Source organism: Colletotrichum paranaense (genome assembly GCF_030867605.1).
Source record: "Colletotrichum paranaense strain IMI 384185 chromosome Unknown Scaffold_3.1, whole genome shotgun sequence".
Taxonomy (NCBI): domain Eukaryota; kingdom Fungi; phylum Ascomycota; class Sordariomycetes; order Glomerellales; family Glomerellaceae; genus Colletotrichum; species Colletotrichum paranaense.
Genome location: NW_026848961.1, coordinates 2,074,689 through 2,096,002, shown reverse-complemented (window position 1 = coordinate 2,096,002; position 21,314 = coordinate 2,074,689). Strand labels below are relative to the sequence as shown.

Genomic DNA, 21,314 nt, shown 5'->3' with positions numbered 1-21,314 from the left:
CGAACGTTCCATTAATGGTAAAGAGAGGCCACGCCTCGAAGGATCATTGTCTTGCGGCAGGAATATCTCGTGCGGTGAATTAACTCACGGAATTGAATATTGTAGACCTCGAATTCTGCGTGATCGTTCACAACTAGATGGACAATGCGTAAAAGTGCCAACCTGAATCTCTCTATATATGCTTGGGTATCTATGTTTCTCAACTTAAAGCAGCTTCTGTGCATCTACAAGTGGTTCCAGCAGATGTTACATTGAACGACATGATCAATATAGAACATGTCTAAGACGTGTAGCCATCAGCCCTATCGACTGCGGTTGCCTGGGCCAACTTCGCGTCATCCACACTAACAGTAGGAAGGTATCCCTGAGGGTTGACACCACCTCCGGTGATGGCCAGTCCATCGGCAGTCGAGTTGACACCAATCGTAATCTATCACTTCACATTAGCACATTTTTGGACTTCGCTTTCATTTGGCAAGTCATCCACTCACATATCCAACGAGACCATCCTCAATGTTGTCAGTCAACTGGCTGACGCTGATGACAGCACTGTACCCGTCGGCGCTGGCGTCAGAGTACAGCGAGTCCTCCTCGTTGGTAGTACGGTTCAACGTCGTAAGGTGCTCACTGTACGGGCTGACAGCATACACTTGGCTCAGGAGGTCCTCCTCAAAGAAAAGCTGTCCGATGTGCTGCACCTTGCTCGCGGAGTAGGACGTGCCGTTCGCAATGTTTGTCTGGGCAGTGACGTGAATATGAGTCGTTCTGGTGATGTAGTATCCGGGGAATTTCGTGAGGAACTCCACGACACCGTTCTGGTCGGTCGTCTGGATCCCGCGCAGGAACGTCTCGTCGTCGGTGGTGCCGTCCGTCCTTTTAGACCAGTTGTCCAGGAGCTCTGCGGTGTTGGGGTCGATTCCGGTGAAAGAGGAGTACGAGCCGGTTGCGTTGCAGTTCCAAATCGTGAGGGCTGTGCCGACGAGGGGTTCGCATGTCTCAATGTCGATCACGCCCATGTCGAGATAGAAGTCGATACCTCCCTGCGTCTCACGCAGATCGTGACGATGAATTTCTCCATCGACGCTGTCGCAAAGTCAGTCCCCACATCAACCTCAAAATCGAACCCGTCGTAGTTGACTAACCCATAGGGTCCCCAGACGGTGTCAGGGGCCAGGACGCAAGTGTCGTTCTGGATGGTGGTGTACTGCAGCGAGTTCCGGGACATCAGGTCTCGGGTATCGACATGACCGTTTTGAATTCGGCGGGTTTGCAGACGAGCCGCTCGCTTCGCAAACATTTCTGCCTTGCGCTTCTCAATCGCCGCGGCGCACTTGTCGGTGCTTCGGCCAATGAGCTTTGCTTCATGCTTTGCCTGTTCGGCAGTGAGCTTCTCTGGGTGAGCGAGGGTAGTCCCTGCGGCCAAGGCAAAGAGGAACAGGTCGGTGAACAGCATGTTGAAGATGGGTATAGTAAAGCGCGGGTTTCTGATGAATGAGAGTCAAGTCGTGTTTAGACTGTGCGATGAGAGTGAGGTCCTAAACTCCGCATCTTCTTCCGAGGATTCCATCATCTCTTATACGACAATGCCTTCGCTCGATTATTTCCATATTCTATTGTCCATCACCACTTTTAGCATTGCTCGGGGTTCTGTAGCCATCCGCTAATCAAGTTCTCCTTAATGGCTTACGTTGCAAAGGCTTTGATTGGAACGGCCCCTTGCGCTGCTGACGTCCACATCTACGTTGTCGGCCGGGAAGTGGGAGAGTTTGTGGAGTTGAGGCTCTAAAGAGGAGCATAGCGACCGCAGTCGCCACGGATGCCGAGGTCTTGGCTACGGACTACCCGCTGAATTTCTAGCTTGCACTCGTACATACTATTGGTCGTAAGACAGAATGATGGGTACTGGTGTAGAGCTGGTATTCAATTTAGGGCTGAGCTCTTTAGCATGTTGGTTTTATAACGTGTATTAAGGATCTTCGCCTCCTTTCCGTGGCGGCTGTGCACCGGCATACGCGTAGAATCGCGGAATATCTCCATCTTTACCCGTTTAGGCAAGTTCTCGGCGACCACCATATCGGGTTTCGATGTAATGAACTGCAAATCTTCTGGAACTTCGGACTTTGCCCGAGCTTGCGGAAGAAGTAATTACCAAACACTGTATTTTTCAACACAGAGGTTCTAGAACTTAGAGGACTAGGAATCGGGACGAGAGAGCAACTGTAACCCTGAAAGAACCCTTGAAACTTGATGAATTGAGAACGAGCATGGCTGGATTGGCTCTGCGCGCTATCTATCGAAATTGTTACTTGGTTATTATGCCTCACCGGGCACGAGTTTGGGTTGACCGCGTCGAGTACGTTCAGAACAAACATGAATCGTCGAGCCCGAAGTCGTGGAAGCCGTCATCTTCGAAGGGGCGGGTCAGGTATATTGATATTAAAGGAGAAGAATGCTTACGAAGAGATGGCCATGAAATGCACCCGTCAATATCACGCATGGGCGATGAACTATTTTGATCCTCTGGAGTAGGTATGCTACATGGACTGCTAGTGACGTAGTGTGGACTACTTGTGGCGCATCACGGCTCCCACCTCCTTAACGCGTCATGTTCAGGGAGGTGGGCGTCGCGAAGTGGGATGTCGAAACGATTGACTAATACAGAGTCGACCAAGAAATGCATGAGGACTTTCACATTCAAGAAAAGAATGCCGACTCCCATCAAAAAGTCTTGAGGATGGTGGACGTCCTCTCTCCTGTTTCCTGGTCGACACACGGTCAAGAGCTCAGCGGAAAGTTACCTTCAACCCGCTGGGCCCGCTCAGACATGCAACCCCCAACAGACGAACCGTCCCAAACTGCATGTACACATTCACTCCGATCGTCAGACCTAACAAACTCAAGCACATTAGATGAATTCGGAGAAAACCTTGATCATAGACATGATGCATCACGGAAAAGAACGAGGATCATTTACCTCCCTAAAGTCGAGACTTCCTTCCCCAGATCGTTCTAGAGCCAGTGCCACCAACAAACCAGGAAATTAAGAGGGCCGTGAGAGAAAGGGTCGCCTAGAAGGCCAAGTCTGCTAAGCTTGCTAAGTGAGCGACCTGAGACACGGTAGAAGTGATCAGCTTTGGCTGGTCGCAACCTTCTTTTTAGACTTAATTTGGGTTAGTTGGGTCTGCAATTTTGTAATGAGTCGGAAATGCGACCGGCCACGTTCTTGGTGGGATAAGGTAAGCTTAAATGAATTTCCGCAAGAGAGTTTCTGCTCTGCAATTGTGATGACTTATGCACTCAGAAACCTTCTTTATTACAGATTACCAATGAATTTTGGCTGGCCTGATGCCGTGAAGATGATTCCTCTGTCTCCTCCAGCTTCAATTCACACCAGTTCCTCATCTGACCTCAATGGAACTGAAGCATCCCAATGAGGGTCCCGCCAAAGACGCTTCTCTATTTTCCCATCGGCAAACCAAAATAGCCTTGACAAGAATAATTGTAGTCCAGCCACAAAACTTCTGCCTCCTCAAAACTCAAGGTCAGTCTAACTCGACTGGATAGTAAGGCCAGACCCCGCTATGACACTTCAACTCTTGGCAGGCGACCTAAACCCAAATCAACCATCGTCAGCGTCTCTGCTTTGCCAAAACTGGCCTGCCTGAGCAAAGCCAAGTAGTTTCGCCGTTCCCAACGTAGGACACCAGCTCTGGGGCACTCGCTCATGATTTTGCTTATGGTAGAACCGTCACTCTTACAGTCTATCCCGAAGTAGTAAGCGGGGAACGGGGGATGAGATGGTGCTCGACCGACGACCGTCCCATGTCGACCACGGCCTGATGTCTGTGTGTGCCCGTCGACGGCGGCAGCGCTGTGGATTTTTGTGAGCGACCAATCAGGTTAATGTTCTGTTCTAGAGTCCTAAAGGTAGTTCAGGTCGGTCGACGCGAGGATATCGTGATTATCTAGGTGTTAAGTAGGTCCAACTTGTATATGAAGCGTTCAAACATCCCATGTAGTGGCTGATCACGCTCTCATCCTACCTACTCAGGCAACTCTGAGCAGGAGCTCCATTTCTTTTCAGACCATTTTTTTCTAATTCGTCATCCATTAGGACCAAGTCATTCGTTATTTCCTAGTATCATCTACACTCATTCACAATGCAGCTCCCACCGAGAGCAGTGTCCCTCGCGGCACTTCTCCTCCCCCTCTTCGTATCAGCACAAGACGCAGACAACACCCTCAACGTCTATCAAATGCCCGCCGAAGAGCCCGCGCCCTCGGGCCAAGTCCACATGGGTTGCTACCAAGAACGCACCCGCGGCACCGCCCTCATTGCAACAGACCAGGCCGGCACCACTGACGTCTCCACCTCGCAGGGCACCCGCTCCGACAAGATGAGCCCGTCGACCTGCGGCACGTACTGCTCCCAGTTCAAGTCCAAAATGTACGGCCTCTCCCGCGGCACCGACTGCATCTGTGGCAACGCCCTGCGCGCAAATACCCAGGTGGCCCCACTGAGCCAGTGCAACACCGCTTGCCGCGGCGACGACGGCGCTTTCTGCGGCGGCGTCAACTACGTCAATGTCTACGGCCCGGAGACGATGATGACGGCCGCGGCGTCCCCATCCAAGGCCCAGCACATTGGGTGCCAGCGCATGCCCGCGCGCGGCGACCCCTTGGTCGAGTACCCCAAGCTTCGCTCTGCGCAAATGACGGTGCAAATGTGCCAGGACCACTGCGGGCTGTATCAAAGCAAGTACTTTGGTCTCGGCGGCGCCGGGCGGGATTGTTTCTGCGGCGACGTGCCGAGCGATCGCGGCAACAGTGGAAGCAGCTTTTGCAAGACGGCGTGCGCGGGCGACAAGGGCGCATTCTGCGGGGGCGGGACGGGCGCGGCCGGGTATTACAACTTGTACCAGCTTGACTTTTCTCAGTTCCAGAGCATCGGACAATGGAGCGCCCTGGTCAAGTTCCCGGTGGTACCGGTTGCCGTGGCTTTGTTGCCCAAGACCGGGGAGTTGCTGGCGTGGTCTTCTGGTTGGAGGTTAGTTTTATGTTTTCCTTTCCGTAACTGCCGATAGTTTGATTTGTTGATCAAGGTGGACGAACTAACGACGACCAGAAACCGCTGGACCTTCCCCGGCAACGGAAAAACGTATACGTCGATTTACAACCCGTCCAGCAAGGAAGTCACTGAGGCCCTAGTCGAAAACACCCAGCATGATATGTTTTGCCCGGGTATCTCCATGGACGCTGATGGCCACATCATCGTTAGCGGAGGCTCCACTGCCGCCAAGACGAGTATCTTTGATGAAGAAACTAATTCTTGGGCTGCCACTGGCGACCTGAAGATCCCTCGTGGATACCAGTCGAGCACGCTTACTTCTGACAACAAGGTCTTCACCATCGGTGGCTCGTTCCGTGGTGGTGCTCAAGGGAAGCACGGTGAAATCTACGACACTGTAAGCAAGGAATGGAAGAAGCTCGATGGGTGCTCGGTGACGCCCATGTTGACCCAAGATACCCGTGGCTCTTTCCGGGCCGATAGCCACGCGTGGCTTCACGCGTGGAAGGATGGATATGTGTTCCAGGCCGGCCCTAGCAAGGCGATGAACTGGTACTCCACGCGGGACTCGGGAAGCGTCAAGGGTGCTGGAAACCGAGGAAGTGACAACGATGCCATGTGCGGTGTCAATGTCATGTACGAGTAAGTGCTGTCCATCCCCCTATCGCCAAGTCTGGTCGCTGACAAAAACTCTCAGCGCTGTTGCCGGAAAGATTCTCACCGTAGGAGGTGCTCCTCGCTACGACGGTGTTGCGTCAACCGCCAACGCCCATGTCCTTACCATCGGTGAGGCTGGCGGTGCTGTTGAGATTGAGAAGCTTGAGAACGCCAAGTACAACCGCGGATTCGCCAATGGTGTCGTCCTTCCCGATGGCAAGGTCTTCATTGTTGGTGGTCAGAGCCGTACTGTACTCTTCTCCGACGCCAACCCGCAACTTTTCCCCGAAATGTGGGATCCTGCTACCAAGAAGTTCACTACGGTCAGTTCATTGCGAAAGCTTGCAAGGCTACAGTGCTGACTTCCTCCTAGCTCAAGTCACACACCACCCCCCGTAACTACCACTCGGTAGCCCTTCTGATGCCTGACGCGACCATCTTCTCTGGCGGTGGTGGTCTTTGCAACGGGTGTACCGCCAACCACTTTGACGGACAGTTCTTCTCGCCGCCCTATCTCTTTGAAGCTGTAAGAAACGTTGGCCTGCACGGTGAACCACAATGCTAACTTGGCTCCAGGACGGGCAAACTCTTGCCAAGCGCCCCGTCGTTTCCGACCTCTCAATCTCCGAGTGCAAGGCCGGCGACAGCTTCACTATTACTATGGATGAGGCGGCGAACTACACCTTCTCGATGATTAGGATGGGCACTTCGACTCACGCGGTCAACACCGACCAAAGACGTTGCCCTCTGGAGGCTCAGGCCAACGATAATCAGTACACGGTGACTGTTCCCGGAGACGCCGGTATCGCACTCCCTGGCTACTGGATGTTGTTTGCTGTCAACGAAGCTGGCGTTCCTAGCGTTGCTAAGACTTTCAGAGTCGCAGTGTGAAAAGGGCGAACAACCGCTCGATTTCTGCAATGGGAGTTAGGAGTACGATGCTTGACCGTATAGCGTCCATATGTTTGAACATATCACTACTTACCTTAATATCTATAATGGTCATTGACAATAATCTTTCCGATAATGTCCAGTATCAACATACAGAAGAGCGAAGAACGTTTCTTGTCCTGCTGGGGTCGGTCGAAACGCCGAAAGAAAATCGGAGGCACTAGAGGACAAACCCACCGCGGGCAACAGCCATGGAGGGCCGATCCCGGGCCCCGCACAAGCCTCGATCGGATGTTGCTTCGTTTCTGCAGATCCGTTCTGTGCACGAAACGGCATCCGTTGGTAATCAAACTCCTCAAGATGTTCGATGCGCAGGCGAGAAATCCATACGCGGGGCCGAGACTTCGACATGCTGACATGTAAGAAAGGCCGGATCGGGTTTGCGTGACAGCAGGCATTGATGAGGTCTCCAACAGATAGGTGGCTCGACGCATTCTGGAGAGCGAAGCACTTGAATGTCTCGGCCAAGAACGCGGGTGCGGCTCAGCAAGGGCGCCAGCAACACGAAGCCAAGCATGCGTAAGGCGCGGGGAGGAATGCAGGAAACCCGCAATCCTTCAAGTCAGCGTGGTACTGCGTAAGAGTCCCCACCTCAACGCTGACTGAGGCCCGGAGACATGCATTTTTGGGGTATCATTCAGATTGTTGATGGCGCCGAGGCAGTGTTCAGTGCTCACAAGCTTGACAGATGGGCTTGACAGGATTCGAAGCTGAGTTGTGGCTTCAGTGTAGACCGCCTGAATGCCTCTTACAGGAATAATCGCTTGCCTATCTCTTTTTGAAGTAATGGGCCGTCGCTAGGTGCCAAAGCCGGCAAAGTTGGAGCATGCCACTGAAGCGATCGCCAATCCAACTTGTTGTGTCCGTAGGGGCTCATTCAAAATGAAAATTTGATGCCAGGGACACAATGGGAGCGAGTGAGCCCTTAATGGGATGTCCTTGTCCGTATCCGTTGCAGAATGTGCGCGCCTTGCCACTGTTGGTCGTCGCCTCGAAGTGGGCAGGATCTCGGAGCACCTATCCGTGGAGGCCTGTACAACAAGAGTCCCGTTTCTCAGGCATTGCTTGTGATGCAGGCGAACAGAGAATGTGATACACTTTGTGCAGGTGAAAGGGTCCCTCGATTCGGCCGTGGGCGTGGCCAACGCATGGCGCGTGCGGCTGGGATTTGACTCGTGCGATGCATCTTGAGAAGGAATTGATTGTGTGATTGTACTGGATGTCGCCCTTGGGACGTTGGAGAGTTGGACTTGGAGGGGAAGCAGAAGGTGGAGGGGCGCAGCCGGCGGCGAATCATGAATAGCTGGCGAGGGATTGTCAGCTTGATTAGGCGGAGCGAAGATACGTACCTTATCCGTATCAGCCTGCGCCCCAGAGCATCAGGTCGGGTTCACCTCGGGCGGGCATGTTGCATGGTGGGGTCAATCAGGCAGCTGAAGCAATTCAGCCATGGAAAAGCGCTGCACGCAGCACCACCGCCGCACTACGATCATCCCAGACCTGACCTGGCCCCAAACACTGCCGTCATTGTTCGTAGGCCAAAGTGGGCTGCTCTTCTGGAGCTAGCTCGCTGCTCCGGCGCATCTGAATGCTGATGACTTTGTATGAGCTACCGCCAGTCTAGACTGCTGGATATTGATTGTCTGGAATCTTGGCGTTGCGTTGTCTACTGGTCAACATAGGCGAGTCGCGTGGTGCCGGATTTTGTTGACTGAACAGAGATTGAGCTTGATTCCGTTGCTAGGGCGAGAGCGACTGGACCAGGCCATCAATCACCCAAATCTAGGGTGGTTGTCGCATGTTGGGGTGACACGGGCCTATCAGCCGTTGCAGAGGGCCACATTCCTGGCTGGTCTTGACATCACCGGCCAGGATGGTGGACGCTTCGATGTGACCTTGGTTTCCCAGCACATAGGCGCAGGCATTGGAATAGGAATTACTGGCACACTGGGTCTCGAATGGGGATAGGTTGGCACGCTGGCTGATCTCGGAGACAGACTTGAAAGCGGTTGACGTGTGCCGCATTGTGTCAGACGAATAGGCTTGCGGGCGGGAGCCAAAGAGATGACAGCGCTGAGTGACTTGCGCAAAACATGCGTTGCAGGAGAACACGGGGCGACGTGGAAGACGGGCTGCCGTTGGCGCTTCCGTCCGGTCATTGCGTCGAGTGTTTTCGAGAAATTTTGCGAAACAGCAAGACACAACGGTCAGCGACCATATCGAGCACGAGTACGGTGTACGACAGCCGCTAAGCTTCTTCCCGGCGCTATCCACTACTATGAGGTGGTGTGGTAGGCTTGACTATAGGGATTGTACTTGCTGGGTGCTTGGAGTCCCAACTTTTTCCCAGCTTGAACTGTTCGGGTGCGACTGGGTTGAAGCCTGGTAAGGCGGTGGTGTGGGAGGTGTTGGTGCGGAACAAGGTGCGTGTTCGCAGACAGTAGACGCAATGGACGGACTGGTGTTGGGATGGGATGGGATGGTCCAAAGATGGTGTGCATGTCGTTGCTTAATGCGCTCGGTGGGTGTCGTCAACGTGCACCCGTCTTGTCTATGCGCACGAAATGAGGCTGATGGACGATATACTGCCTGCTCGCGATGTATCAACACTCTTTGAAGTCTTGCTTGATAAATTCCATGCAACGATTCGAAACATGGCGGAAGGAGTGGGTGTTGAAGTGACAACCGGCCAACTGTCACTCTCGGAGTCCGATACCAAGGGTCTGGCCGATGAAGAAAGGCGAATCAGAATGCCATGGGGCGCCAACTGTGACCTCATTAGCCTCATGTATTCGTGCGGGTTGTTCTGTTTTTAATTTTACCTTTTTCTCGTACATGATACAGCAGCATCTCCCGACTGCAACGTCTCTGACCGTCCAACAGGCCCATGACGGACCGCCATTTTCACAGGTCACTGGTGTGCGGTTCGGCTTCAAACAAGCTGTTCCAGATACCCTCAAAGGTGGGATTCAAAGCAAGACATTCGCGACACTGGTCTCCGTGGAAGGTAAGAAAGTTGAACTGCAATGAGGTGCGCAAGAGGTGGCAGGCAAAGCCCCTGGGCCCCACCAGTGGCTCTTTCCAAGAACAGGGTGCGTCCCGCGCTGCGGGAAAGCGCTACTACGTAAACGCAGCTTCCCCCACTGCTATCCACCCACACGAGTCTTCTAATCCAATCAGATGACTCAACTCATGGAAGGCACCGGGGGGGTTCTAGACCAGGTCACCAGCATCTCCTGGTCCGTCGTGTTCCTTCCTCCCCAAATCCCAGTCCACCAAAGTCAACCAACCAGTTCCAGCCTGGTCCCTTTCTCTTTTTTTTCTTTCTCTCTCTCCTCGGCCCTGACTCTTGGATCCCAACTTCGCTTTCCCATTTTGAATATCCCCAGCCTGCGCAATTCACTTGTTTCTGCTTCTCCCATGTTCATGCTGCACTGCACTTCTTGTTCAGCTTCTTGACCGGGGTCAAGCACTCTTCCTGCCCCCCCCCCCCCCCATTTTGCATTCTCTTATCAGCCAAGCTCCCGCCGTTCGTCTGCTTTCTCCCACGAACCTCTGGTCCCCTCTGCAGATACCTACCTACGCCTTCGAATCCCCGGGCGAACAAGACCTGACGCCCATCCGCTGTTCGTCCCGCACCTAGCGTCTGCTTCCTGCATACGTCCTACAAAGTCCTATTTCCTAGATACGGATACCTTCTGTTAACGACCCTTTACGAACTTGACGAAACGAAACCAACTTCTTCGCATCTCATCTAAGCTCAGCTCTGCATGCAAGTGCGCTGACGCAAGCTGGTGTGGCGAAGACAGACTGCCGCCGTCAATACGAGCAGCACACCACCAACTATCCGTACGCACACTGCGCTACCTCCGCACACTGCGGCGACTCCATCCTTCTCGGACCCAATTCCTCGACACAGCCTCCCAGCGAACGTCTATTCTCACATCCCGCAAGGGGGGAAAAAGCTGCTGTTCGACCCCTCCACCGCTATCGACCTCAAATTCCTCTCCTCCGAACCTACTATTGCACTTGACATCTTGAACACTACCCTGTCCACAAGACGACTGTCCGACCCGCCCAAGCTTCGCCAAGATTGTTGACATTCGCCTGTTCCCGATAGCTGATAATCCGCGAAACGTCGAAGCACACAAGTCGAGTCTCTACGTTACTTCTACCGATTGAGGGTTTCTATGCCTAACACCCTGAACATTTTCGTCAACACGTCTACCCCCGATCTTTCACATCGTAACTAGGTTAAGCGAATGATCACGAAAGTCGAATAACAAGGGTCCCTCTCTTTCATACATCACCCCGGCGACCAAGTCGCCGGCGTACCCAACCGCCGCAATGGAGCAATCCGCGGAAATACTGACGGCGGCGCATGAGATATACGCACGGATGGGCGGTTCAACTGGCGATACTGCCACGAGACCTGCCTCATACAAGGCCATTGGTATTTCCTTGGCTGTAGCCTCCGGCGCATTTATCGGGACCTCCTTCGTCATCAAGAAAGTCGGTCTTTTGAAGGCCAACGAGAAATACAATGAAGCTCCCGGTGAGGGCTATGGCTACCTCAAGAACGCCTGGTGGTGGACGGGCATGACCCTGATGATTTTCGGCGAGATCTGCAACTTCGTCGCATATGCCTTCACCGACGCCATCCTCGTTACCCCGCTAGGCGCCTTATCCGTTGTCCTGACTGCCATTCTATCTGCCATCTTCCTCAAGGAACGCTTGAGTATGGTGGGCAAAGTCGCATGTTTCCTCTGCATTGTTGGCTCTGTCGTCATTGTCATGAATGCGCCCGAGAATTCTGCCGTTGCCAACATTCAACAGATGCAAAGCTATGTCATTCAGCCCGGGTTCCTGTCCTATGCCGGCGTCATCCTCGTCGGCAGCGCCATTACCGCGTGGTACGCAGGGCCGAGATGGGGCAACAAGAATATGCTGGTCTATATCTCCATCTGCAGTTGGGTTGGAGGTCTGAGTGTTGTAGCAACGCAGGGTTTGGGTGCGGCAATCGTGGCTCAAGCAGGCGGCGAGGCTCAGTTCAACAAATGGTTCACCTATGTTCTGCTGGTCTTCGTCATTGGCACTTTGCTGACAGAGATCATTTACTTGAACGTGAGACATCTGTTTCCACATGGCTGAGAAACGCAAGGCTAATTGAAATCACAGAAAGCATTGAATCTTTTTAACGCCGCCCTCGTCACACCAACATACTACGTTTACTTCACCAGCACGACCATCATTACTTCGGCAGTGCTCTTTAGAGGTTTCAAGGGCACTCCCACTGCTATTATTACTGTGGTCAACGGCTTCTTGACCATCTGCGCCGGTGTTGTGCTACTCCAACTTTCCAAGTCAGCCAAGGATGTGCCCGACACCGCAGTCTTTGCCGGAGATCTTAACCAGATTCACACCATCGCCGAACAAGAACAACCCGAGACCGAGCCCAAGGCAGATGCTATCCGTGGAGCTGCTGCGATCGTGCGTCGCTTCTCCTCCGCCAGACAGAAGATGGAAGAGGCCGAGTTCAAGCGATTACAGGAAGAGAAGATGCGAGAGTCGCTGGAGCCTGTGAGCGAAGATGGCCAGCCCGTTTACGAATGGGACGGGATTAGAAGGCGGAGAACTATGACGGTTGGAAGTCGAAGCACCAGAGGAACAATACGATCGCCTTATCCTCTCTCGCAAGCCGGTATCCCTCACACACCGACTGTCATCCCTCCCGCTTCTCCCCAGGCCCATCCGCCTCTCGGCATGTCCCATTTCCCCACTGAAGAGGAGCTGGCAGAGCACGATCGGCCTTCTTCTCCCGGTATGCTTTCAAGCATTGCAGGTACCATCCGAGAGCGAGCACGTAGTGTTCTGTCGCCGAACCAGCCCCAGTTCCAGGATCCAAGGGTTCAGAGCCCAATGCATCCAGTTCCCTTGACAGAAATCGCCGTTTCCACGATCAAATCAGACGATGACCAGGCACCGTACTACGGCAAGAGCAGAGAGCATGTGTACGGGCTCCCAGCTGGTGAACATGGCGGCTTGGAATATGCCGGTGCTGCCGGCGTGTATGACCAGCGTGCTGTGTCGCAAGGTAGTGGCTTTAGCGGCACCAGCTCGCATCTCGCACCTACTCCACCACCACATTCAGCGAAGAGACAATTCTCCTTCTCCAACGTCTTCAAGAGACATCACGCTGATTCACCGCATCACGAGGACGATCACCAGCAGCAACATCCGCAGCTTCGACCAACCAGCCGCTATGGCCTTGGTTCACGGGGTTACTCTAGTCCGCAAGTCAAGAACGCTACTGAAGAGGAGCGACTTGGTCTTGTAAAGGGAGACTCTCGCTCGATGCCTGCCTTGCAACGCTATGATGATGAGGATGATGAGGAGGACTCGTTCAATGACGACAAGTTGAGGCATGTGGACTCGAGCCCGAGCCCACCGCAGGCCTCGAGATACGGACGCGGTATCACAACGCCGCCTAGGAGAGGAAGTGATGGACGTGATACGGACTTTGAGTCTGAAGCACCCACGCCGCCTCCTCATCGGTCACAGCCTGGCGGTGGCGGTGGCGGTGGCCGCCCTAACGCATTCCTCTGAGCGTATGATTAGCATGATTTTGGATTGATTCAACGCCGAATATGACATGACGTGGAAGGCTTTCTGCTTGGATGCCTCGGGTGTTCTTCACCTCTGTAAAAGTAATGGACGAGTGGGTACATATTAGCATTGGGAGAGGCCGCGACCTCATGATATGGGTAGACCATGGGAGGTCAACTGTAGATGGGAGAGAACAGGCTCAGTAGCCTTGAACATGAGCAAGGCCATTGTTGGCTCATCAATACTTATATAAAACACAAATACAAACACGTCAAGCAAACATCCTTGGCACCGACTTGCCATCAATGTCAGTGCTTGCAGACTGGGCAACTTTTCTCGGTGAACACATACAACCACGACGGTCGACTTGAGCGGAAAGAGTGCCTACTCTCCTACCTCTTAACTCCTCAACCGTGTTGGGCCGCAGGGCATAGAAGCATAGCACCCTTGAAGAGTATAGCCAAAAAGTCAAAAGAGTTCACCCCCCCGGTGGCGAATGGGGACTACATCTCTGGTGCTCATGCTGGGACTCGAACACGGGACCTCTGAGCCTTCACCGATTAGGCTGTTCGTGGACTTCAACCACTTCACCACCCAGCCAGTTTTGACCTGACCCCCAAGGGGGCGCTTGCTGGCTGGTGACTGGAATGGAAGGAAGGGAGTATATATGGGCTGGTGGCTGTGGTGTATTGGGGTTGGAGGAATACGGGCGAAGGGGTTCCCGTCAGGGTTTGGATCACTTTTGGAAGGTGCGGTCCAGCCACTGCCTCTCGAAAACATGTGTCGAAGCTGAAGTAAGGTATATAAACACGGCAGGTATTGTGGGTTCGCAAAACGCACATCTGAGAGCGTAAAGGGGGAAAAAACATGATACGTATGCTTCATGGTCTGGTTACAAAAACAAATTTCGGCGTGTGCTCTCGGTGTTCGTTTCCTTGTCCCCTCCAACGAGGATTAATATGTTCCGGATTAGCTAGGCAAAGGATCTCAAGAGAGCTTTACAATCATTTATAGTAACACGAGTAACACAAAGCAAGGATAGATATCTTCCTTCAATGCTATGGCCATGTGCTCTTCACTCGTATGCAAGGGACAAACGCAAACAGTTGAGCAAACTTGGTGCAACTCCAGATGTAGAGCTTTGCATGAAGCTGTCTGCACAGAGTGTTGATATCTTCATCCAGGAGCCGTATTTGATGCAAGCTCAAGTAGGAACAAGAACATCACAGTAAGCTAGCCGAGGAAGATCTATGAGAGAGGCTGAGAGCTGTATTGATGTTGTCTCCTGTACATTATTTGGTGTCTAGCTGCTTACTCAAACATCGTAGGATCCTAGCTACGTCGTTAATATGAGGCAGTCTCTTGGTGCCTTTAAATGCACCTCGCAAAGAAAATCAGGATTTCACATATGTTTATGTGCCTTGTGGCCGCGCAATGATGAGGTTACGCGTTTGTGGTCAAAATCCAAGAGTGACATGCATTCTTACTACCCACACAACCTCCACGTCGTGCCATAAATCGATAGACACATGCACATATAGCTAGCTACCTGGAATAAATTTGCTGAGAAAGCGATGTTGAAACATAATGTGTAGTCACAACTGGACTGGGTAAGTTTATCAAACCAAGTAATAGCCTCGTTAGCAGGGGAAAGAGCGAATGAGTTTTCCTGCATTGCACCTTCCCTCTTAATCACGTTGAGTATTCGCCTCCTTCACCTTTGAGCCTCTTGAATACCCTCACTGACCGCCTCGCTTGAGAATTGGCTCATTGTCTCTTACCACAAATCTCATTATTTCACAGCTTCTGGAGGACGAATCTTTTCTTTCCTCTACACATCCCTCCAACACACAACCTTCTTCTCCAGGCACCTCAAACCTGGAGATTTCTTTCCCCTTAGTTCACGGAACAAAAACTTTCCAACTTCTTTGTTCTCTGCACCATCTTCACAGTCAATATTCTATCCCCGTTTTGCGCAATCAACAACTTCCTTCACGCAAGTTCACCATTCTGCTCTGCTAGAAAGTATGGTGGCTTTCAGTCTCGCCTCTGCCTCACCCGAGGGAAAGGGAGTCATGATGGGCATCTTCTTGCTCATTTCACTCTTCCTCCTTGGTGTTGACGGCGCCCCTGCTCAGGATGGCCGAGTCATCCCGCTCGAGTATGACTGGGACCCCGCTAACCCTCCCCCCTGGACCATGCGCCCCGAGGATCGTGAGCGCTTCCTTGAGAACGACATTTTCAACGTTGGCAAGCGCAACAACGAGATCGGTAACTTCACCTCCGTCGCCCCTCTCAACTACACTTGGGAGCCCACGAACCCGCCGCTCTGGGCCATTCGCCCCGAGGATCGCAACGGCTCTTCCCGTGCCAACACCAAGGCCAGTAGCGAGCATATGAATGCCGCTTCCGTCGAGCCCTGTTCGGACAAGACCAAGCCCGCCACGCTCTATTACGAGTACAAGGCCGAGGACTGTCCTCCCAAGAACAAGTTCCTTTCATTCAAGGCAGGCAAGATGAGGTTTGACACTTGTGCGAACTGGGACACTGGTGGCGATTCGAGATGGTGGTACGACGGATGCACTTCCTTCTGTCAGCTTCGTGAGTTCAGATCTGACGAACCTTGTTGTTTTCAAGTTTCACGTTGCCTTGTTCAAATACATGCTGACTTGTCTTTCCTAAATAGGAACCGCTTTCGAGTGGGCTCAAGAAGTTCCTTTCCCGAGTTCCGACTGTCATTCTCCTATCAAATGCGGCATGACTGATTCTGAGTCAGTGGGGTCAGGCTGGAGTGTTGGTGCAAGCACCAAGATTCAATTCCTGAAGGCGTTCAAGGTTGGTGTCTCTGGCGGTTGGTCTCACAACTACGGCCAAGCGAAGGGCAAGAAGTGGGACATCGAACTAGAAGCGGGTGAATGTGGCTACTTCACCTTTGTTCCTGTCAAGAAGGTTGTCTGGTAAGTAGAGCATCCAAAGCTCACGCTGATAAGATGGTGACTTACTTTACTAACATCAATGTTCCGTTAGTGGTGGCATGACCACTGCCAACCGAAAACCTACAATCTGGGATCTTAACTCCTGCGCTGTCGAAGGCATACAACCCATCAACTGGAAGTCCTGCGATAACCAAATGTGGATGATCGAGGGAGAGAAAATGAATGGCCAATGGTCTGGAAACTTGGTCCCTGACGGCGTCATCATCTTCGTCTACACCGACTGCCGCACTCGTCTTCCCTTGCCCATGGAGAAGCAAGACCCTGTCTACCGAGCCCCCGGCGTGGCGCTTGCTCACAGCGTCATCGACAGCATTCAACAAGGCTGGGTCTGGAACACTTGCTACTTCTGGAACATGAAGGTCCCGGGCAAGAGAGCGCTCTACATCCGCGGCTCAAACTTCAAGGACGGTGTCATTGGCACTTTTGGGGAGAATGTCTCCAAGCTGGTCCGTTCTTGTGCTGGAGAGGGTGGAGTTTCCAACATGGAGTTCGACTGGTATTACAATGGTAAGCCCGATGACACGCCCAAGGAGAAGGGTCCGGTCTGGATGTATCAGGCGGATGTGCCTGACACCATTCGACCTGGCTGCATTGGCGAGGGACTCATGGACATGGGTGCTGTCACTCAGGACCAGTGCGTTGGAGACAAGCTCCCGAACTGATTCACTACCACACTGATTCAACCTGAGAAAGGGCAACATACGAAGCATCGACAATAGGGATGGATCAATGATGATAATGAGGATTGACGGGCGATGAAGATACCTTTTCCGATGGTTCTGGCAGCATGATAGATGGCTAGACAAACTCGGGATAAGCCAGACAGTAGAAGAATCCTACAACCTGCAAAAAATATATTCAGTCCCGTGTGCGCGTGATCTGATCGTACTCACTCAGCCTTTTGATTCTCTGATGTGCTCTGAACATACATGCGTTCCTCGTTGTACATACTGCATATCTAGTGTGTAGTTGATGCCAGCTTGACCGCGAACATACGGCTCAGAAGTCCGTGTGGCCGAATCTGAAAAGTCGATCAACCTCGGGAAGCTTGGGCAAAGCCAGGCAGAATCACAACCAGCATGGATAGTGAGCTTATTCTGCTTAAAAATGCTTGAAGGCCCCATTTTATCACAGAACCTTGTCCCCAATCTCGTTGCATTAAGAGAGCAGATTCTCAGCCCAAAGACATGATTCTGACAGCGAAGAAGGAGAGATGAGGGATGGTGTGTGCTCAATACATCTCTCCTCACACACTGAGAGTTCAACCTAAAGTTTGAGTGATAACACTCATTGCCAGATGTTATTGGTCAATGGAAGCTTCCCTTGTCTTCATTTGGGAAATAGACGCGCCGCTGGGTAAACTCGTCTGATATCCCAGGCAAAAGCTTCAGACAAACTCCAACGAGTTGAACATCTTACCTCCTTCGCCTTTAAAGCGAGACCGAGCTTCCGAGTCCTGAAGCGGGCCTATTTAAATGGCCATAGCTCCGCGAGCTAACTCTTCGGCAAATCGACGAAGTTTCCATGGGAGAGGATCTACACAGCTATCTCGGGTTTTCATGTCGAGTAAGAAAACCGATACCTAGTTAAAGCACCATAGCCATGGCATTAGACGCACTCCCAATCATGGTCATCATCGGCGGCGGCGGGATCGGCTTAGCAACAGCCCATCGCCTCGGCGCAGGCCACCACATCCTCTTCGCGAGCCGCTCCCCGTCCACCATCTCCGCCGGCGCCGAGTCCCTCAAACAAGCAGGCCACAAAGTCACGACGCAGCAAGTCGACGTGACATCCTACGAATCCGTCGTCTCCCTCGCGAAAAAGGCCTCGTCCCTGGGCGGGGCTATCGAGACGGTCGTCTTGACCTCGGCACTCAGCCCAACGATGGGATCGGCAGAGGTGATTCTCGCTGTTGATGTTGTCGGCACGGCAAACGTGATTGAAGTGTTTGGGAAAGAGGTCGAGATGCCGTACGGCTCGTCGGTCGTTTGCGTGGGAAGTATGGGCCAGCACATGATCCCGCCCCTCTCGCCGGACCTCGAACGACACCTCGCGACTGCGCCGCGGACATCCCTCCTCGAGAACAAGGAACTCCATGAGCTTGTAGCGGGCGTCAGCGTCACGGCGTACTGCATCGCGAAAAAGGCAAATAGTCTACGCGTTCAGGCGGCTGCTGCTTCAGATGCGTACGCAGGAAAGGGCGTGCGGGTGAATCTTGTTGCGCCGGGGATGACGGAGACCAAGATGCTGGCGGCGGAAATGGAGGGGTCGAGCGGGGCGGGGATACGGGAGATGATGAAGGCGCATCCTTTCAAGAGGGCTGCGACGGCGGAAGAGGTTGCGGATGCGGTTGGGTTTGTTGCGGGGTGTCGGTATGTTAACGGGACGGATGTGTTGATTGATGGGGGGTGGTTGGCGAAGTTGAGGTGGGGTGAGGGACCGATTGTGGAGGAGATGAAGAAGCATATGGCGTAGGGATAGATAATCCTGATGGGATGCTTTGAAGATAGGTAACGATCTTCCTGGAGATCGATAGTTGGTGTGAGTTAACAAAACGAGACTCTTCCTCAATCTTAGACTTCGTTTTCATGATCACTGGCTAGGACCCTTGGACAGCACTTCAGTTCGATCGATGACATGTGAGCGATACTTCATCACCGTTCATCTACAACCGAGCAAAAATATGATGCCGTGGTACAGAGACTTTGAAACAGAACTTCAGTTTGTTCAATTAATCCAATATGTAACTCCTTGGTTTTCCGTGGTTATACTACAATCCAGGCCCCATTTTCATAATTTCGTATCCTCGTTACAGACGGCTCTTATTGATCAGATGGGCATTGACAGGCGTGACGGCCTTGCCGGTGCTCGCAAAGGAGAGAATGTTCTCCATACCAAGCCTCTCGAAACCCATGTGGGCATCCAGGGAAGCACCGGCGTTGTGCGACAGAACCTCGACGTTCCTCATCTTAATTAGCTCCTTGTTCACATGAGGCTCATTGTAGTGCACGTCCAAGCCAACAGCCGAGAGGTGTCCGCTCTTGAGCGCGGCAACAAGCGGCTCCTCCTCAATGAGCTTTCCACGCGCAATGTTAATGAGCTTGGCGCCCTTCTTCATCTTGGCAATCGCAGCAGCGTCCAGGAGCGTCTTGCCCGCAAAAGGCGTCGCCGTCAACACGCAGTCGGCCGTGGCGAGCAGCTCGTTCATGTCCTTGATGTAGGTCGCGTTGGAAGACTTTTCAAGATCGGCAGGCATGCGGACGACGTCGTTGTAGAGGATCTTCATGTCGAAGGACTTGTGGGCCTTTTCGGCGATGCGGCGACCAATCTTGCCGAAGCCGATGATGCCCAGGCTGAAGCCGTTGGGGTTGCGCGAGACGGCGCCGAGGTTCTTGTTGGCGTCGACGAATTGGTCTGGGTCGCCTGAGCGGGCGGCGGCGGAGGACCAGGAGAAGAGGCGGAAGGTGGAGAGGATGAGCCAGATTGCGCCGTCGGCGACGGATTCTGTGCATGCTGCGGCGGCGTTGCAGTAGATGATGCCTGTGCAGTAGAACTCTGGTCAGCTTCTGGCTCATGGTTCAATTGAGGCGTCAAGAACCCTCAACATGGTCTTCTTTTTGCGCTCGTGTCGTGGGGGTACCAACCTCTGCTCGCGAGAGTCTCTGTGTCAACCCAGTCAAAACCGGCGCCGGCGCTGGCGTACACCTTGCATGAAGAGGGCAGAAGCGAGATCAATTCCTTGTCCCAATTGCCCATCTCGCCTCCCGTGTTCCAGAAGGGGCGGTAGATGGCGAAGAAGTCGCCAAACTTCTTGTCCTTTAGTGCTTGGATGAACTCGGCGCGCGGCATGCTGTATGACCGGCGGATGTCGAACTTTGAAGTGAATTCCTTGTAGAGGTCATGGTTCCACTTGATGTCGTCGCCGAGCTGGAGAACAATTGGCTTGCCCATTTTGACTGCTTGTATCCGTACTTCTGTTGTGCTAGTGGTTTGTTGGTTTGAGCCTGGTACTGTCGTGAGTGAAAGGGAGAAATCGTGAGTTGAAGAGACGAGAACTGGAGGAAGCAGTCGAGCGGGATGATCAGTCAATTGAATGAACTGAGCTTTCTAGAGCTCGGTGAGCTCTCCGCAGTGATGTATCAATCAGACGAGTCGTGCGGTCGGAATGTCTTGCTTTGGTTGCTCTGCATCATAATCAGCAGGCCCCGATTGGGTTCGAACATGTTTTTGTTGGGTTTTGGCCGGCGATATTTGCCCCATTTGGAGAGCTTTGGGGTAGCTCTTCCGACTCCCGGCAGTAATCCTAGCGCTAAGTGGAACGGCCTGCAACGCCTACGTCGAGCTACTGGAGGCTCTGAAGCTAATGCTCCTCCCCGCCCCCCGCAAATAGCCCGCAACGGCTCCATAACCCGCGGGGAATTTCAAGCTGTGACGTCCCCAGTTGCTCCATTTGCCGGTTGGTCCAAGGACGGTCAACAGCCCCGAACCCCGCCAAGCCCGAGCACCACCGCGACTTGGGGTTCGGACTCGGTACGGATGCCCCTCATCGTCCATCCGCCTGCCTTGGTTCACCGCCTGTGTTGACTCTCCGAACCTCCGTTTGCCTAGGCTGAGAGATCGTGAGAAGTTCGCTAGTAGCCTGGTGGTAATTGAACTCCATCCGGCGAGTAGTCCGATCAACTGACAGTTTGGGAATCGCCACGATGACCTTGAATGAGAACAAGGCATGATTGGAGATAAATGTATCATAGATCTGTCGGATAATTGAAGAGAACTTTAGTCAAGTGTGATATCATAGTAACTGTTAGCCTTTTGCTCGCCTCCGAGATCAGGTTCAAATGGTTATCGATCTTGCCATTTTTCTTGTTCTGCATGAAGGCCATTTTGCAGAGTCTCGGGGCATATGTTTGGGTCACCTAGACAACCATTGTGCTGCAATCTTCTCGAAATATGAAGGATGGAGTGCCTCAAGCCTTCAAATGTATTTGGTCGAAAATCTCGCAAGTCTGTTCATCGGGCCTTGTCGCAATGGCATT

The 21,314-nt window shown here is 52.9% G+C and overlaps 6 protein-coding genes across 6 annotated transcripts; 4 read left to right on the top strand and 2 right to left on the bottom strand.

Moving 5' to 3' along the window:
- Positions 1-280: 280 nt before the first annotated feature.
- CPAR01_04257 (protocatechuate 3) lies at positions 281-1,453 on the bottom strand (the record flags this gene model as incomplete). Its single annotated transcript, XM_060488538.1, has 3 exons — positions 281-430; positions 492-1,083; positions 1,143-1,453. 3 exons carry the CDS (start codon positions 1,451-1,453, stop codon positions 281-283), a joined length of 1,053 nt encoding a protein of 350 aa, XP_060352744.1.
- A 2,707-nt stretch (positions 1,454-4,160) lies between these two features.
- On the top strand, positions 4,161-6,616 carry CPAR01_04256 (galactose oxidase; the record flags this gene model as incomplete). Its single annotated transcript, XM_060488537.1, has 5 exons — positions 4,161-5,047; positions 5,126-5,710; positions 5,766-6,048; positions 6,099-6,251; positions 6,302-6,616. The coding sequence occupies 5 exons, from the start codon at positions 4,161-4,163 to the stop codon at positions 6,614-6,616; spliced, it is 2,223 nt and encodes a 740-aa protein (XP_060352743.1).
- A 4,407-nt stretch (positions 6,617-11,023) lies between these two features.
- On the top strand, positions 11,024-13,282 carry CPAR01_04255 (uncharacterized protein; the record flags this gene model as incomplete). Its single annotated transcript, XM_060488536.1, has 2 exons — positions 11,024-11,800; positions 11,855-13,282. The coding sequence occupies 2 exons, from the start codon at positions 11,024-11,026 to the stop codon at positions 13,280-13,282; spliced, it is 2,205 nt and encodes a 734-aa protein (XP_060352742.1).
- A 2,027-nt stretch (positions 13,283-15,309) lies between these two features.
- CPAR01_04254 (uncharacterized protein) lies at positions 15,310-16,940 on the top strand (the record flags this gene model as incomplete). The annotated part of the gene is made up of 3 exons (XM_060488535.1): positions 15,310-15,883; positions 15,969-16,239; positions 16,310-16,940. The coding sequence occupies 3 exons, from the start codon at positions 15,310-15,312 to the stop codon at positions 16,938-16,940; spliced, it is 1,476 nt and encodes a 491-aa protein (XP_060352741.1).
- Positions 16,941-17,880: 940 nt separating this feature from the next.
- CPAR01_04253 (short-chain dehydrogenase/reductase SDR) lies at positions 17,881-18,753 on the top strand (the record flags this gene model as incomplete). The annotated part of the gene is made up of 1 exon (XM_060488534.1): positions 17,881-18,753. The coding sequence occupies one exon, from the start codon at positions 17,881-17,883 to the stop codon at positions 18,751-18,753; it is 873 nt and encodes a 290-aa protein (XP_060352740.1).
- A 334-nt stretch (positions 18,754-19,087) lies between these two features.
- Positions 19,088-20,385, bottom strand: CPAR01_04252 (D-isomer specific 2-hydroxyacid dehydrogenase; the record flags this gene model as incomplete). Its single annotated transcript, XM_060488533.1, has 2 exons — positions 19,088-19,833; positions 19,923-20,385. Coding segments are annotated over 2 exons (1,209 nt in total), but the record flags the coding sequence as incomplete, so codon positions are not given.
- Between the last annotated feature and the right edge of the window lie 929 nt (positions 20,386-21,314).